At 44.4% G+C, this 16,280-nt stretch overlaps 1 protein-coding gene and 2 long non-coding RNA genes across 4 annotated transcripts in view; 2 read left to right on the top strand and 1 right to left on the bottom strand.

The window, feature by feature from the left end:
- Positions 1 to 9,268, top strand: part of LOC140388141 (uncharacterized) — a 122,873-nt gene extending 113,605 nt beyond the window's left edge. Inside the window, exon 3 of the long non-coding RNA XR_011934108.1 lies at positions 8,721 to 9,268. This is a non-coding gene — a long non-coding RNA (uncharacterized lncRNA). The remainder of the gene's footprint in view (positions 1 to 8,720) is intronic.
- Positions 9,269 to 10,480: 1,212 nt separating this feature from the next.
- The window catches only part of LOC140388121 (von Willebrand factor D and EGF domain-containing protein), a 455,711-nt gene continuing 449,911 nt past the window's right edge, over positions 10,481 to 16,280 (bottom strand). For both annotated transcript variants that reach the window (XM_072471788.1, XM_072471798.1), the window contains 2 exons: positions 15,844 to 15,941; positions 10,481 to 13,414 (listed from right to left, as the gene is read on the bottom strand). In XM_072471788.1, coding sequence (XP_072327889.1) covers positions 13,394 to 13,414; positions 15,844 to 15,941 — 119 coding nt within the window. In that variant the 3' untranslated portion in view covers positions 10,481 to 13,393. The remainder of the gene's footprint in view (positions 13,415 to 15,843; positions 15,942 to 16,280) is intronic.
- LOC140388125 (uncharacterized) overlaps positions 13,811 to 16,280 on the top strand; it is a 175,084-nt gene continuing 172,614 nt past the window's right edge. Inside the window, exon 1 of the long non-coding RNA XR_011934099.1 lies at positions 13,811 to 13,991. This is a non-coding gene — a long non-coding RNA (uncharacterized lncRNA). The remainder of the gene's footprint in view (positions 13,992 to 16,280) is intronic.

The raw sequence follows: 16,280 nt of genomic DNA, 5'->3' as shown, positions 1-16,280 counted from the left end.
ACCTGCTCGGGTGCACTAAGGGAGAATTCAGAATGTCCAACTCACCTAACAAGCACGACTTTCGGGACTTATGGGAGGAAACCGGAACACATGGAAGAAACCCACACAGACACGGGGTGAACATGCAGACGCCTCCGCACAGACATTGACCCAAGCCAGGAATTGAATCTGGATCCCTGGCGCTGTGAAGTAACAATGCTAACCCCTGTGCCCATCCTATCTCGACACTGAGGATATGCATCACCGTGTTGTGTGACACAACCACAATAATAAATGGGTTGATTTAGATCTGGTAAAGCAGCTCAAAACTAGGCATCGCCAAGACACTGTGGGCCTTACTAGCAACAGAAATGAATACAACTACTATCTGTAATCTGGTGGCTTGACTTACCCCAAACTAGGGGACCAACCCAGGTTCAATGAGAAGTGCTGAAGGTCATGCCAGGAGCAATACCAGGCAGACTTAAAATTGAGGTGCCCACAACACAGGACGACTTGCATGCCAAACAGTGCGAGCAGCATGCAATAGAGCTAAGGGATCCCATAAACAAGGGATCAGCTTACATTTTCACAGTAACTTCATTGTAGTGTTAATGTAAGCCTACTTGTGACACTAATAAAAGATTAAAGCTGGCAAACCTGCTACATCCAGTCATGAATTAAACAGCTGTGTGGAGGCTCCACAGGTATCTCCGTGGGCAGCACGGTAGCACAGTGGTTAGCGCAATTGCTTCACAGGTCCAGCTTCCCAGGTTCAATTCCTGGTTTGGCTACTGTCTGTGTGGAGTCTGCACATTCTCCCCGTGTCTGCGTGGGTTTCGTCCGGATGCTCTGGTTTCCTCCCACAGTCCAAAGAAGTGCAGGTTAGGTGGACTGGCCATGATAAATTGCCCTTAGTGTCCAAAAAGATTGGGTGGGGTCACTGGGTTACGGGGTTATGGGGAAAGGGTGGAGGTATGGGCTTAAGTGGGGTGCTCTTTCCAAGGGCTGGTGCAGACTCAATGGGCCGAATGGCTTCCTTCTGCACTGTAAATTCTATATCAAGAAGAGGCTGAAGACACTGGACACAGCAAAGGCTATGGGCCCTGGCAACATCCTGGCAGAAGTACTGAATGCACCAGAACTTGCGCCATGGCCAAGCTGTTCCAATATATTTACAATATGGCATCGACCCGAAAATGTGGAAAATTGCCCGGGTGTGTGCTGTCCACGAATAGCAAGATAAATGCTATCCAAGCAATGCACCATCAGTCTACTCGTGATTGTCAGCAAAGTGCTGCCAGTACCGGATTTCAGCATAGACTGCCCCAGTGACTGATCACCTCCCATTGGCTCAATCACTTTATCTGAAACTGCATCCCATGCCATTTGCCAGGCTGCTCAATGGAATCTATACTGAGACCCAGTTCCAGCTCCCCAGCTGCACTGCTGTCGATGACTGCTACCAATTTCCAGCCAAGCTGTACTCAGCAATCGCTGCTTCCAAGCTCCTCTGAACTCCAACTCCCAGCTGCATAGAGCAATCAACAACTACCAGGCTTTTTCTGCGCCCCAGCTGCAGGGCACTAATAACAGCACTTCAGTTGCACGGAGTTGACCTTTTACTCCGACCCCCAGCTACGTGTTACGTGGGCTCACTTTCACGCCACCCCAGGTCATTGGTTTATGCGACACTACCAAACAGACAAACTGCGCAATCCCTGCAGCTTCTGAAACCCTGGACAATCATACGTTCAATGCATCACCTCCTTGGAGTGGAAACATTCACTTCTTCAACTCATCGGGGGTTTTAATTGCATGTGGAAAACCCCAAAACAAGTGCAGCACGCATGTCAGTGACTTTCCAGCTCAGCCACCTCATTATCATCTAGTCACAATTGCACCTGTCATTGAACATGTGCAGAAATGGGAGGTAGATCACTGACATTCAGCTGCCTGCAACCTGCAATTGCTGCTTGCTGCCTGACATAGCTGCCACTTTTTTAACTGCTGGAGCTAAATTGCCTTTTGGCATCTGGTCATTCAAGACTGAAATAAACTGTGTTTAATCCATCAACCGAAAGGTTCAGCTTTAATTTAAATTTGCACAGGTCATATTTGAGCTTGATGGAGCAAGACACCTATGTCTGAACAGGCTGACTTCTAAAAATTCTGGAGTGCTGAATTTGGGTGCATTAGAGTGCTATAGTGAGAGTTTGGTGGCTGAGGGATATTAAGGGTTCATTTTTATCTGAAGTCTAGTGTTTCTTTTATTTAGTAAATTAACTTAAAAATTGTTGTTTGGGTTAGAAGAAGGTGAGTTTTAAACCAGCTTTAAACAGAGTTTACTCAGACTCTACTTGCAGCTGCAGCTTGTTAATTAGTTAATTGGATCAAGCCAGTTTTCAAAGGCTAGAGTCAGAGAGTATAAAGGTGAGCCATCTTACAGTGCTGACTTTGTGTGCACTGGAGTGCTGACTTTGTGTGCACTGGAGTGCATAGGGAGAGTTTGGTGACTGAGGGAGTGCTGAATTTGTGTGCATTAGAGTGCTATAGTGAGAGTTTGGTGACTGAGGGAGTGCTGAATTTGAGTGCTAGAGTGAGAGTTTGGTGACTGAGGAAGTTAGGTGAAGAGGGAGCAAGGTGCTCCTTTCATTTCATTTCATTTCCTACATTTCCTCAAAGAGCATGAAGGGAGCCGGGAGTTTACGGAGTATGCAGCTGACTGGAAGTAGTGTCGGAGGGCGGGTTCCAGTTGGTTTACAGGGCAGCTACATTCTGTAAGGTAAGAATTGTTTGGGGTTTTTTTGTTTGTTTTTTTTAGAAGAATCACCTATTTTAGAGGGTTCACTTGAGAGAATAGCAGCAGTATTTTATATATAGATCTTAAGGGCCTAACGGGTGTGTAATCTTTTTTTTCCTTTTAAATCTCTTTGAGAATTCAGATCATAGAGGATGGAGGCTAGGGCAGTTGCATGCTCCTCCTGTAGGATGTGGGTGGTGGGGGACACCACTGATGTCTCCACTGACTACACCTGCGGGAAGTGCACCCAACTCCAGCTCCTCAGAGACCGCGTTAGGGAACTGGAGCTGGATGAACTTTGGATCATCCGGGATGCAGAGGGGGTGATGGAGAAGAGTTACAGGCAGATAGTCACACCCAAGGTGCAGGGCAAGAGTAGCTGGGTTACAGTCAGGGGAAGGAAAACAAATGGGCAGACAGTGCAGGGATCCCTCGTGGCCATTCCCCTTCAAAACAAGTATACCATTTTAGATGCTGTTGGGGAGGATGATCTACCGGGGGAAGGCCCTAGCAGCCAGGTCTCTGGCACTGAGCCTGGCTCTGTGGCTCAGGAGGGAAGAGGGGAGAATACAAAAGCAATAGTGATCGGAGACTCAATGGTTAGGGGAACGGATAGGAGATCCTGTGGTCGTGAACGAGATGCCCGGAAGGTATGTTGCCTCCCGCGTGCCAGGGCCAGGGATGTCTACAGGATTCTTAAGGAGGAAGGGGAGCAACCAGAAGGCGTGGTGCACATAGGCATCAACGACATAGCTAAGAAAAGGGATGAGGATCTAAAAAGTGATTTTCGGGAGTTAGGTTGGAAGCTAAAGAGCAGGACAAGCAGGATTGCTACCGGTGCCATGTGCAAGTGAGGCAAGGAATAGAGAGCGAGTGCAGCTGAACACGTGGCTACAGGGCTGGTGCAGGAGGGAAGGCCTCAGATATATGGATCATTATCTGGGAAAGGTGGGAACTGTACATAAAGGATGGAATACACCAAAACTGGAGGGGCACCAATATCCTGGGTGGGAGGTTTGCTTGAGCTCTTCGGAGGGTTAAAACTAGTTTGGCAGGGGGATGGGAACCAGAGCCATGGATCAGAGGATAGGGTAGCTGTTGAACAGGCAGAAATAGTATGCAGCGAGTCTATGAGGAAGGATAGACAGTTGATAGGGCAAAGTTGCACTCAGTGGAATGGGTAAAAGTGTGTCTGTTTTAATGCAAGGAGTGTCAGGAATAAGGGAGATGAGCTTAGAGCATGGATCAGTACTTGGAACTACGATGTTGTGGCCATTACGGAGACATATATTTCACAGGGGCAGGAATTGTTGTTAGATGTATCGGGGTTTAGATGCTTTAAGAAGGATAGGGAGGGAGATAAAAGAGGAGGGGAAGTGGCACTGTTAATTAGGGAGTGCATCACAGCTGTAGAAAAGGAGGTAGTTGAGGAGGGTTTGTCTACTGAGTCGGTATGGGTGGAAGTCAGAAACAAGAAAGGAGCAGCCACTTTATTGGGAGTATTCTATAGACCTGCCAATAGCAGCAGAGAGATGGGGGAACAGATTATCATAGAATTTGCAGTGCAGAAGGAGGCCATTCGGCCCATCGTCTGAGATTGGGCTGCAGATCTTGGAAAGGTGCAAAAGTAACAGAGTTGTTGTCATGGGTGACGTCAACTTCTCTAATATTGACTGGAACTTCCTTACTCCAATGTTGGATGGAGCAGATTTTGTCAGGTGTGTACAGGAAGGATTCCTGACTCAATATGTAGATGGGCCGACTAGGGGGGGATGCCATATTGGATTTGGTGCTTGGCAATGAACCAAGCCAGGTGTCAGATGTCTCGTGGGAGAGCATTTTGGTGACAGTGACCACCTTGACCTTTACCATTGTCATGGAGAGGGATAGGAAGAGGCAGTATGGGAAAGTATTTAATTGGTGGAGGGGAAATTATACTGCTATTAGACAGGAGCTGAGGAGCATAAAGTGGGAACAGTTGTTCTTGGGGAAATGCACAACAGTAATGTGGGGGTTGCTAAAGGAGCACTTGCTGTGAGTGCTGGATAGTTTTGTCCCACTGAGACGAGGAAGGAATGGTAAGGTAAAGGAGCCTTGGATGACAAGAGAAGTGGAGCTTCTAGTACGAAGAAGGAAGCTTACGTAAGGTTAAGGAAGCAAGGATCTGGCACGGCTCTAGAGGGTACCAAGATAGCCAGGAAGGAATTCAAAAATGGACTTAGGAGAACTAGAAAGGGGCATGAAAAAGCCCAGGCGGGAAGGATTAGGGAAAACCCCAAGGCATTCCACGCTTATGTGAGAAATAAGAGGATGACAAGAGTGAGAGTAGGGCCAATCATGGATAGTGGAGGGAACTTGTGCCTAGAGTCTGAGGAGATACGGGAGACCCTAAATGAATATTTTGTTTCAGTATTCACTAGAGAGAGGGGCCTTGTTGCTCATGAGAACAGCATGAACCCAGTTAATAGACTTGAACAGGTTGCTATTAAGAAGGAGAATGTGCTGGAAATTTTGAAAAGCATCAGGTTAGATAAGTCCCCTGGGCCTGAATACTGTCACACGAGAAGTCGCTCCAGGAGAATAGGCTGAATTCATTTATTTTGTTACCGTTTGCATCATAGTTCATTAGTTACCTTTCCACTTGTTCATCTTGTTAATAAACCTATCTTACTAGTCAAAGAACCAGCTGTTCTGTATTACAGCCACAACACAGAACATAAAAAATGCCATAAAATGTTACAGGCTAGTACTTCAAAAGTGAGACAACCTCCCTGTGCTGGTTGGCTACTATCATGGCTACCAACCAACATAAGCTGAAATACTGCCAGGGAAACACAGCATTAAGTCACAAAATAAATCAAATTAAGCTAAGGGGCTGGATTCTCCATCGGCGGGATCCTCCGTTTTGCCGGCAGTGTACCCAAGCCCGTGGATTTCCCGATGCCGTGGGGGGGGGGGCCCACAATGGAAACCTCATTGGCTGGCTGCCGGGATGGAGAATCCCGCTGCTGGCGGGGGCGCACCGACCAGAAAACGGGTGCGGTGGGACAGAGAACCCCGCCCAAGTTATTTATGTGAAATGAAAACTATCCAGTTAGCCCATTTCTTTTGTAAAAGTTTCATGAGCAATCAATAGCTAGAACTCTGTGAGCATGCATGGATCTTGCTCCAGTGATGCTGGCTGAGCAGTGTAATCACACATCTCTCATTCTTGTTACTTACGTTTAACGTTAGTACTGAACAGTTGTAATGCAACAATGTCATTAAACCTTAATTGGTGAAGTATTCAAATTACTTTACTGTTTTGGCCAAATATATTACAAAATGTTGTTATTTTAATATGTGTGACAAAGCTGATAAAAAGGGCCTGGAGCATTGAACAGTTACAGAAGAAATCAAATCGACTTGGCGGCCTTTCTGTCCTGGGAGAGGGAGAGGTTCTACAAAAGCTGTTCTTTCTTGTAGTATGATGCACGATCAATGACCACTAAAGCGAGGTTGTAGTCCAACTGAAGGCTTTAATAAGCTAGATGTTTCCCCCAGCAGCTCAGGTACAGAATGAAGGCTGCTGGGGCGGCACGGGTTCTTATACCCCGCCTAGCAGGGCGGAGTTATCATACATTCTAACCAATAGAAAGCATACAGTTTCCACCAATGGTGCTTTAGCTTATCAGGTACCGTAATACCTATAATACCACATAGTACTTCATACTTCCTAACAATTATCATTTTGCAATTGTCTGAAATGCTTCTAGTGAGTAGATGATCCATTGCACAAATAACATCAGTAACTTCTAGCTTAAAGCAGGAAATGACCATTATGAAAAAGAGAAAACTTGGCATTTGTATTGTGACCCCAAGCTGCCCCAAAGTGCTTTACAGTCAAATAAGTGCTTGTGACGAATGGCCATAATTGCAATGAAGGAAACATTTGTCAACTTGCGCAAGGCCAGCTCATTGCAACAGCAATGTGATAATGACCAAGGAATCTATGGTTTTAATGATGTCCATTGAGGGATAAATATTGACAGGAGAAGGGTTTATCTCCCTTCTCTTCAAAATAGTTCTATGCAAAGTTTTATGTCCACCTGAGAGCAAATCGTGCCTTGGTTTAATGCCTCATCCAAAAGGCAGCACCTCTGACAGTGTAACAGTTCCCCCGCCCCCCCCCCCCCCCCCCCCCATACTGCACTGGAGTGTCAGCTTAAATTGTTGTCCTCAATTTTTCTGGGGTGGGATGCACCCATTGAGTCACAGTTGACACTGTCATGATTGGAATCAATAATGCATTTTAATAGCTAAAACTGGAAACTGGTTATTATTATATACTTTGTCATCTTCATGGCCTGGGAGGTAATAATTCGTCTTTTCCTGTGAATGCTTGTGAAAATTTGCTTTACTGTGCTCTTAAGGCTTATGTTTATCTTGAGCAGATGATTTTTCAGCATTTTTATGCAGCCTACAGCCATCATTTTGTGAAAGCATTAGGCCAGAAAATAGTCTGTTCTGTTGCCGTCAGATATCATTAATTTAAGACCATTGTCCACTGATGTGAATTATTGGGTAATAGTCAAAACTATTTTCTCACACATGATAGCTCTTCAACATTTGAATCCAAAGGTAAATTGTAATACAGTAATGTGATGTTATCCTGAGGGCTGAGCAAGCTAACCTGTTTGTTTTTCACGTCTGCTTGGATTGTGCTGAGCCCATTCATCACTAACTCCAATGCAAACCACTAAAATTGCAACGTCAGTAATATGGAAAATCTAAGCTCAGCTCTTTATATCGGATGTGTTTTGTTTTCTTGTTGAGTGTTTTGTCATAGTTCATTAAGCATCAGTCAGGACTCAGCACTATCTCGAAAGAGCCTCATATAAATACCTGGCACTGCGATTAATCCTGGCTCTTCCCCACAGATAATGAAGATATCCGGACAGCCCAAAAGTAGCCAGTAATTTGTTTGAATTATAGCCATTGTGCAAATTATGAACCGCAGGTTTGGAAATACAGGACTGAATTTTACCAGCCTTTTGAGGACAGGCTGGCAGGAGGGGAGCCTGGCAAAATGGTACAGGAATGCAAAAGCCAAGGAATAAAAACACAAAATCCAGGAAATGCTCAGCAGGTCAGGTGGAATCTGTGGAGAGAAAGAGTTAATACAAAGAACAAAGAACAAAGAAATGTACAGCACAGGAACAGGCCCTTCGGCCCTCCAAGCCCGTGCCGACCATACTGCCCGACTAAACTTCAGGTTGATGACCTTTCATCAGAACAGTGTTGAGCTCGACACCTTCCTGTTGCCACGCCACTTAGTCAGCGGTGGGAAAGCTGTCTGTCCACAGGGAGGCCAATTGAGCCAATTAAGGACCAATTACCTCTTCAACGAGTATTTTTTTAAATTGGGAGAACTCACTGGTGTGTGGGAGGACTCCATGGAACCTGGCGGGACCCACCTCTCCCCCCCCACACCCCCAACCCCCCCTCCCCAACCATGGGCAATGGTTGACCACACAAATTACACCATACAATGTCTATGAATACTGTAAAACCTGACTGCCAGGGCCCCCCAACCCTAACTACTCCTCTTCAAGGATGCCCAGCAGCTGAGAAGACCCCATCCTTACAGCTGCAGCCTCAACAATGGCCACCATTAGCAGTAGCACTGCTGAGCTGTCCATTCTCTAATTGGGCCAGCCAGGAAGGACCGCTGTTCTTAATAGGACAGGAGCCATGATGGCAGTGATTAATTGGCTACTGTCGGCAAAATTATCACTGGCTTCCGCCGCAGGCAAAGCTGGAGTCGCATTCCTGCTTTTGGCCCTGGTAAGATGTCTGCTGTCCTCGAAAACAATTTGGTCACACATTACTTGAAGTACTTTATTTTAACACATTATCACAATGAAATTCTAATTAAATTTCTGGCTTGTCTTTTCAGTGAATTTTCTATGGAATATTCGGGAACTGAAGCTTGCAACTTGACTGAGGCCATAAATATCCTCCCTGCCATCTGGAGAACAACGTTTGGTAATTCCAATGATAAGCTTGGTGTATTTAGAACTTCTTATGCTTGCCATTCATATTCATTCCCTTTCCCCCTCAAATTGTGACAGTGGTGCTTTGCTGAAGAGTTGTTATCAAAATCTGGAACACGCTCGTTTGTGGTGGATATGGGTTCGCTGCAGTCCTTTAACAAACTCCTGAATGTACATGATATCACAAACTATATAGAGGTGTGTGTGGCGATATGCCAATGGACAATATTGTATATAGTTGGTGCGCGACCTCCAACCAGCAGGTGGAGGTACAGATCCACCATACAGTCTCAGGACACTGGTTGTGTGACAAGCTACTCAGGTAAAAGCCAGGGCAGATCTGGTGATCCTCAGATGCTTATAAGACGTACATGAGGACAGTTGAGCAGAGGGGTAGTTCCAGGGGAGTACAAAGAAACTCCATGATAACTTGCTCTGTCTCAGATTGTTATCTTACCACATGTGATTTAATAAAGATCCTTGTTTGGACAAGTCACAAGTTGTTTGGTAGATTCTTGCTAGACGACGAACACTGAACACTTCAGTATGCTGTTAGTTAGCTTGATGATGGTTACAGGCCGACTATAATCTTTATTAGTGTGACAAGTAGGCTTACATTAACACTGCAATGAATTTACTGTGAAAATCCCCGAGTTGCCACACTACGGGGCCTTTTCGGGTTCACCGAGGGAGAATTCAGAATGCCCACATTATCTAACAAGCACGTCTTTCGGGACTTGTGGAGGAAACCGGAGCACCTGGAGGAAACCCACGCAGACACGGGGAGAACGTGCAGACTCCTCCGCACACGTAATGACCCAAGCCGGGAATCGAACCCGGGTCCGTGGCAATGCTAACCACTGTGCTACCGTGCCACCCATACTGTGGTCTCCTGGAACAATGGGTGGGTTTCTCCCCGCCAGGTGGGAGAATCGCCGGGGCGCCGCGTGAATCGCGCCACGCCACCCCGACCCCCGCACACGATTCTCCCACCCCCCCCCGAAACCAGCTGCGCGAATCGTGGCGGCCGCTCGGAGAATCGGCGCAAATGGCGAGCGGCGATTCTCCGGCCCGGATGGGCTGAGCAGCCGGCGAAAAAAATGACAGTCCTGCCGGCGGTGTTCTAACCTGGTGTCGGGCCGGCGGGACCAGGGGCTTCAAGGGCCGGGAGTGGCCTGTGGGGGGGTGGGTGGATTCCAATCCTGGGGAGGCCCTCCGGAGTGGTCTGGTACGCGATCGGGACCCACCGATTGGCGGGCCTCCTTTCTTCCGCCGGCGAGCCTAGATCCATGCGCCATTTTTGTGCGGGGAGGACGGCCACCGCGCATGCGCTAGTTGGCGCCGGCCCATCTGCGCATGCGTGGGACCCAATGCGCCGCGTCTTTTACGTGGCGCCGGGTCTCTGATGCCACGCCTAGGCCCCGCCCCTGTAAATTGAGCGACGCCCCTGCTAGCCCCACAGAGGGGTGAGAATATGGGTCTGGGAACAGGCACCGACGCCAGAGTAAAACACTCCGGTTTTTACTCCGGCGTCGGCACTAAGACTTCCGTTGGGAGAATCCTGCCCGATGTCTGTTTGCCTCAGGCAAATATTTTTTCGGTTGGCCAAACATAGAAGGCCGAAGATAAATTAAAGAATACTTTATAATTTTTCAAAGCATTTTATTCATTTATATGAAGATCAGACAACTGTCTTGGCACCAAGTCTATATACATTTGGAAATCAATAATAACTTTTAATAATGAACTCGAAGAAATATTACAAATATGAGTTTACTTGACCAATATCATAAGGATACACTCAAAATGTCATTATTATATACAAAAGTAAATTGTACAAAGAAAACTCCAAAAAACTAATATTTTCATTCAACCATTAATAAGTTAGTTATAGTTACAAAAAGTGGGAAGTATGGAGAAATATCCATGTATTGCTTTAGATCTCAACAATTGTTTCTGAAAGCTGATCTCAACAATTGTTGTTGAAAGCTGATGGAGAAACTCTCAAATTCAGGAAGCCGCCTGAATCTTCTGCATTAGTCCAGTCAGCACTTAGGTTATCATGAGGGGTTGGAGTTGAGGATCACAACCCTACACTGTGTAGGAAATAGTCCCCCTGCAGTGATTTCCTCCAAATTGGCCAATTAGTGGCAAGAAGGCTGGTTCACCATCTAATTAAGGATGGTCGATTGTCTCTTGAAGCTGGCCCTCTAGCTCAGAAAGAGTAGTATGGAGTTCAGGTAAGAGAACAAGAAAGAAGTCATCTCTTGAGGTGCCCTCTCTGCAACATTTAAATGTTTTATATTTAACAATAGTTCCAGCAGCCTGGTCATGATGGTGTAGGGGGACCCTATAGCTGAAGCTGCGGCCAGGTGGACGAGGAAGGTCTCAAGGAAGTGACACAGGATAGCCCCTATACCCGGTACCTCGGGGACACACACACACAATATGCCTTAACAGGCCAGCAACTTCCTTTAATTGGCTACATGTTGCTTGCGGTTAGGTAGATCTATTGACCACCACCTTGTCAAGGCAATTAGGGGTGGGCAATAAATTCTGGCCTGTGTCCCTTGAATGAATCAAACAAAACCCTCATCCTGCCTTTATGTAAGGATGAAAAGCCACAGGATGCACTTGCAGCTTGCTTCTAGTTCCCCTTATGTAACCAATACCATAATTAACCTTTGTATAAAGTTTAAAAAATAATGACCGGTGGTAGGAATTAGTCTGTTCAGGAAAATCCCAGTTTGGGAGTGTTGTCATTATGCATACTGTACTGAAAGCAATCAGAAAATAAAACCATAGTTAACCCACTGCACTTTAATGTGATGATATGTATGATGCCAGTATATCTTTCATTCATCAACCTCAAATTTCTGTTATCAGTGACACCTGAACTTTGTGTTAAATAACAAAAAAATGCCTTTTCAGACAAACATTTGGAAAGATTAATATAGATGTTCACTTCTGTGCATTTATAATTGTAAGTTGATTTAGTATCAGAATGTCATGCATGCAGTATTGTGTTGGACTGAAATCTCGCAGCATTAACAAAATGCTGAGTGTGGGTGCACAAGTACCAAGTTGAAATCTAAGAGACAACACAGTAGTGGTGCTGAAGGCATACTGAGGAAACACTCTGCCGAGAGCTTGTGATTAAATTATTCTCTCAAATTGAATCAATTGTTGTTTACATATAATTGCACTCAATGCTGTAAATGCACAACCCCAACTTTCTTCAGACATTAATTTGGAGCAAAGAATCATATAATCTTACAGCTCATTGAAAGAGACACAAAATTGGTCACATTCCTCGCTCTTCCTGCTCATTTTATATCAGATGTGGAATAATTGTTCTGGCTGAGAAATGATTTTGACCTTTTGAAAGGCTGATTGTCATTGAGATTCTGTCTCTTGCCTGACAGTCCATGTAAGACGAGAACAAATTTGTAAATATAAATCACAAAATGATGTTTGATCATTTTAAAGTGCACTATTATATTTACATTGGTTATGAACGGATGATATAATTTGACACAAATACCGAACCTTACTGATGACTCAAAAGGATTTTAAGGCTCCGATAAGGATTTCTTTGCCTACGCTTGCCAAAATTAGCATTCTTCAAAAGGTGAAGTGCAGCCACGGATGATGAGGACTCAATTTTCCAAAGTATATTTTGTTGACCTTCGGCTGAGGGATGTCAGTAATGGGGAATGGAACACTTTCCACTGCTGAGAGCTGGCCTCAGCATTGAGCGCCAATGGGCCAGGAATATCATGGTCAGATGCAGCAGCACAGCATATTATTTGCCCCATCGAGGTGCCTTGCTTCCACGACTGCACCAAACTGCCAATTCAATCTCTCCCATTCGTGACCTTTGTGCTCTTTTTGGATATGATTGTCAATTGGTGCCCAATTAGGTGACTTAATGCTCTGAATGAACAATCCATTAAATTTTAAGGGAGAAAAACATACAGGGAGCATGTCAAAACATTGACATCAACTGCAATGTTAGTTGAATTTTATTGGAATAAAAATCAGTATGCGTGTCAAAAGCATTAGCACCACTACAATAAAAGCAATGAACAGAGAGATGTTATGATACATAAATATAATGTAAGTCAATGGCCACATGTTGTGCGATACAACTTGCAGGTACCGCTCTGTGCAGTTTAGCTCTCAGCTGAGAACTGAAACCCCAAGAGAAAATAACAAACTATGTTTATGAGGTAGTCAGACTACAGGGGAAAACCAGCACCTGAAATGTAGAAATGGACAGTACAATTTATGATCCTGTAACATGACTTGAAAATTCCATTTAATATATATATATATATATATATATATCGATATATAAATTATACAATAACTTACAACACCTTTATTTCCTGCAATTACCATTTTCAATTATGTGGTGCTTATTTCTTTGTGGCACAGTTCCAATCCATTTCTCCGAGATGGAGACACATTGATATTTTCTTCACACCATTTCACAGTGAAGCTTTGTGAATGAGTAATCTACCGCTGCACCCTATCACAGGTCCTAATGTGCAACTCTGAAACTTCAAGTTCATTATCCTCGCCCAATGGGAAGCTGCAACATACAAGAGTGTAACAGGCATCTTAAGTATTATACAAACACAGGAGGTTATATAAATGATCATTGATATGTTAACACAGAGTAAACCATCAGGAAAGTGCTTGGTTAGCCGAGTGATGTTACAAAGGGGCCTAATGTTCTCGTCAATGCTTCTGGAACCAGAACAGATACAAACTGCCAAATCAGGTGGAGCTCTTGATTTCACGCTTGTTAATTGGGCATAATTGATTGCAAAATGTCTCTCAGATGTTTCTTCACTGGGATGGAGGGAAACAGGGATCAATCGTCCTGAGTGGTTGCACCAATTCTAAAGACTGGATCAAGAAAATTACTCGGTCACTGGAATCGACAAAGAATGATTTATGCTGAGGGTGGAATTTTTTGATTCCTCCTGTTGGCAGGATCTTCCAGTCTTGCTGAAGTCAACCCCTTGTGGCAGGTGACCTGGTAATGGAGGTGGGCAAGCCACACAAAAGTCCATAGACTTCGACGGGACTGTAAGATCCCCACCAATGGCCTGCTGCGGTAAAGCCCACACCGGAGGGACGAGGGGGAAGAGTGAAAAATCCCGGTCTGAAATTTTCTTTTATAATTGAATTTTTGTTGAAATGTTTATTTTATTCCTGATTGACTTGGTGTGGATAAGCTGATTAGCAGAGGTCAGTATCCAACTAGTGAGCCAATGGAAGTAGTAATGTGAAGTCTCTTAATCCACTTCTCCTTGTATTGTCAATGAATGGCTAAGTTTGGAGCAGGGAATTTTCTTGGGGTTTACTGAGTAGATGTGCTGGTTTTGGGGATAAATCTCTTGATACTCAAATGTTAAAAGGATTTCTTGCGAGGTGAGTGTCACTGCCTCGGCCAGCATATTTTGCCCATCACTAATTGCCCTTGAGAGGATGGTGGTGAGTCACCTTGTCACCAAACACTGTGGGTGGTATTCTCTGGTCCGGTCGTCAGTAGGTTTCCGGGTGGTGTGGAGTGGTTTCAATGGGAAATCCCATTGATAAGTGGGAGTAGAGGACCCTGCCCCCAGTGAACGGTGCGGCCAAATTCTCCATCCTCGCGAGCAGCGGGAGCTCGGAGAACGAGCAACGGAGAACCCCCCCCCCCCCCAGCAAGTACATAGCTTATCAAAACTGTTGCAAAGAACAAAAGTAGTTATCACATGGGAGTTATTTCAGGGTACAGGTTCACTAAGCAATAGTTTGGGTGCTAACAAATATTGTAGGCTTGCCGGCTACATTCACTTGGAATGTCGATACAAACAGAAAGTTGGTTCCGTGTTGCTCACTATCTGAATACAGCAACATTACACAAGTTGTGATTTAAGTTGATTTGGCACCACTTTAGCTGCTGTACTCAGAATGATGCATAACAGAAAAAGGCCATTCAGCCCATCATGCCAGTGCTGGCTCTTTGGTAGGACTAGTAAAACAACTGGCCTCTCTTCCCATAACCCTTTCAAAATTCCTTTCTTAGAAGTTATTATTGAATCTGCCTCCACTACTCATTCCAGTAGTGCATTCCAGATTGTAACAACTCATTGTTTAATTTTTTTCCCCCTCATGTCACCTCTGGCTGTTTTGCCAATTGCTTTAAAAATATAGATTAAGTTTCAACATTACTGCTGTCTTAAAAGATACACTCTTAAAGATTCACATCACAATTGGTCAAACTTCAATCATTAACACAGAAAAAGGAAATAATTTCCCAAGGAAATGAATAAATCAAAACACCAGCCCACTTATAACGCTTCACTGCGGATAATAAATATATGCAACGCAGCTGTGATTTTCTTAATTGTACATTAAGCAATGATTAACTGCAATCTTCAGTAAAAGGATGAAAATTGATTTCATAATCATGGTGACAAAATGTGGTCACGTTCTTACTGCACATTTGCTTTTAAGCAGAACATAGTGCTAAATTGTATTTAAACTCACAACAAGGTAGTAACTTTGTCTATTGATTTTGAAGGAATTCCTTTGGCAGGATTTCTGGTTTGGCAACCATTAATAGTAACTTCCTCTAAAAAGGATACTTTACCGACTGAGCTTATTTCTGATTTTCAATGGATGAACATAAAAATTCTAAATCTTTTCCATCTCTCCACTCAAGTCAGCGAACCATGCTGGGATATGGTTCCGGGGTACTCAAAGCCCTCCCGTATTGCATCCAACTGGTTATTCTTCATTGGTGAGCTCAACCAGTGACTGGAGTGCTGCTTGGAGCATGGGCAACAGAGATACCAAGTAACTTAAAGTGCGATGGAATCAAGAGATCATCAAATATTGCTGTAAATCTCAGTGGTTTGCTGTTTATGAAACCCCAACCATTCTAACAGATCAATGCCTTGGGGATTCCATTCCGAACACAGTTAAGCCTAAAACAATCCTTCATGATTTGACTTGCAGCTTTACCTTTCTGGCACAGGCTAATCCCATGTATCCTCTTCTGCAGGCGCACACATTCGGTCTGATACACTTACTTCCAAACAAACATTGCTGCTCGCAGATGGCTGGAAATATAATCAGAGACAAAAATAAAACCAATCTTCCACATGTGAGATGGTTACTTAGATAATTAGATCATATGACATGGAATAACATTTTATACTAACATACAACACACCCTCTCTAATTGGTACAAGCTCTCACAAATCAGAACCCTGGCTAATAATCTCTCCCATGCCTGGGGTGCTTTACATGCCTGTTGTGTTTCTATCATGGTTTGGATGAGATCAACTGATAAACTGTTTTTTAAGAATACGATTTGGTATATTTGATTGTTAATTTTGTGGTGCGATGAGGCCATCTGGCTTTGTAATCACAGGAACAGGATTAGTTGGACATCCATG

This window comes from Scyliorhinus torazame, chromosome 2 (assembly GCF_047496885.1).
Source record: "Scyliorhinus torazame isolate Kashiwa2021f chromosome 2, sScyTor2.1, whole genome shotgun sequence".
NCBI lineage: Eukaryota > Metazoa > Chordata > Chondrichthyes > Carcharhiniformes > Scyliorhinidae > Scyliorhinus > Scyliorhinus torazame.
Note: the sequence above shows the minus strand (reverse complement) of the source record. Positions and strands in the feature narration are given on the sequence as shown.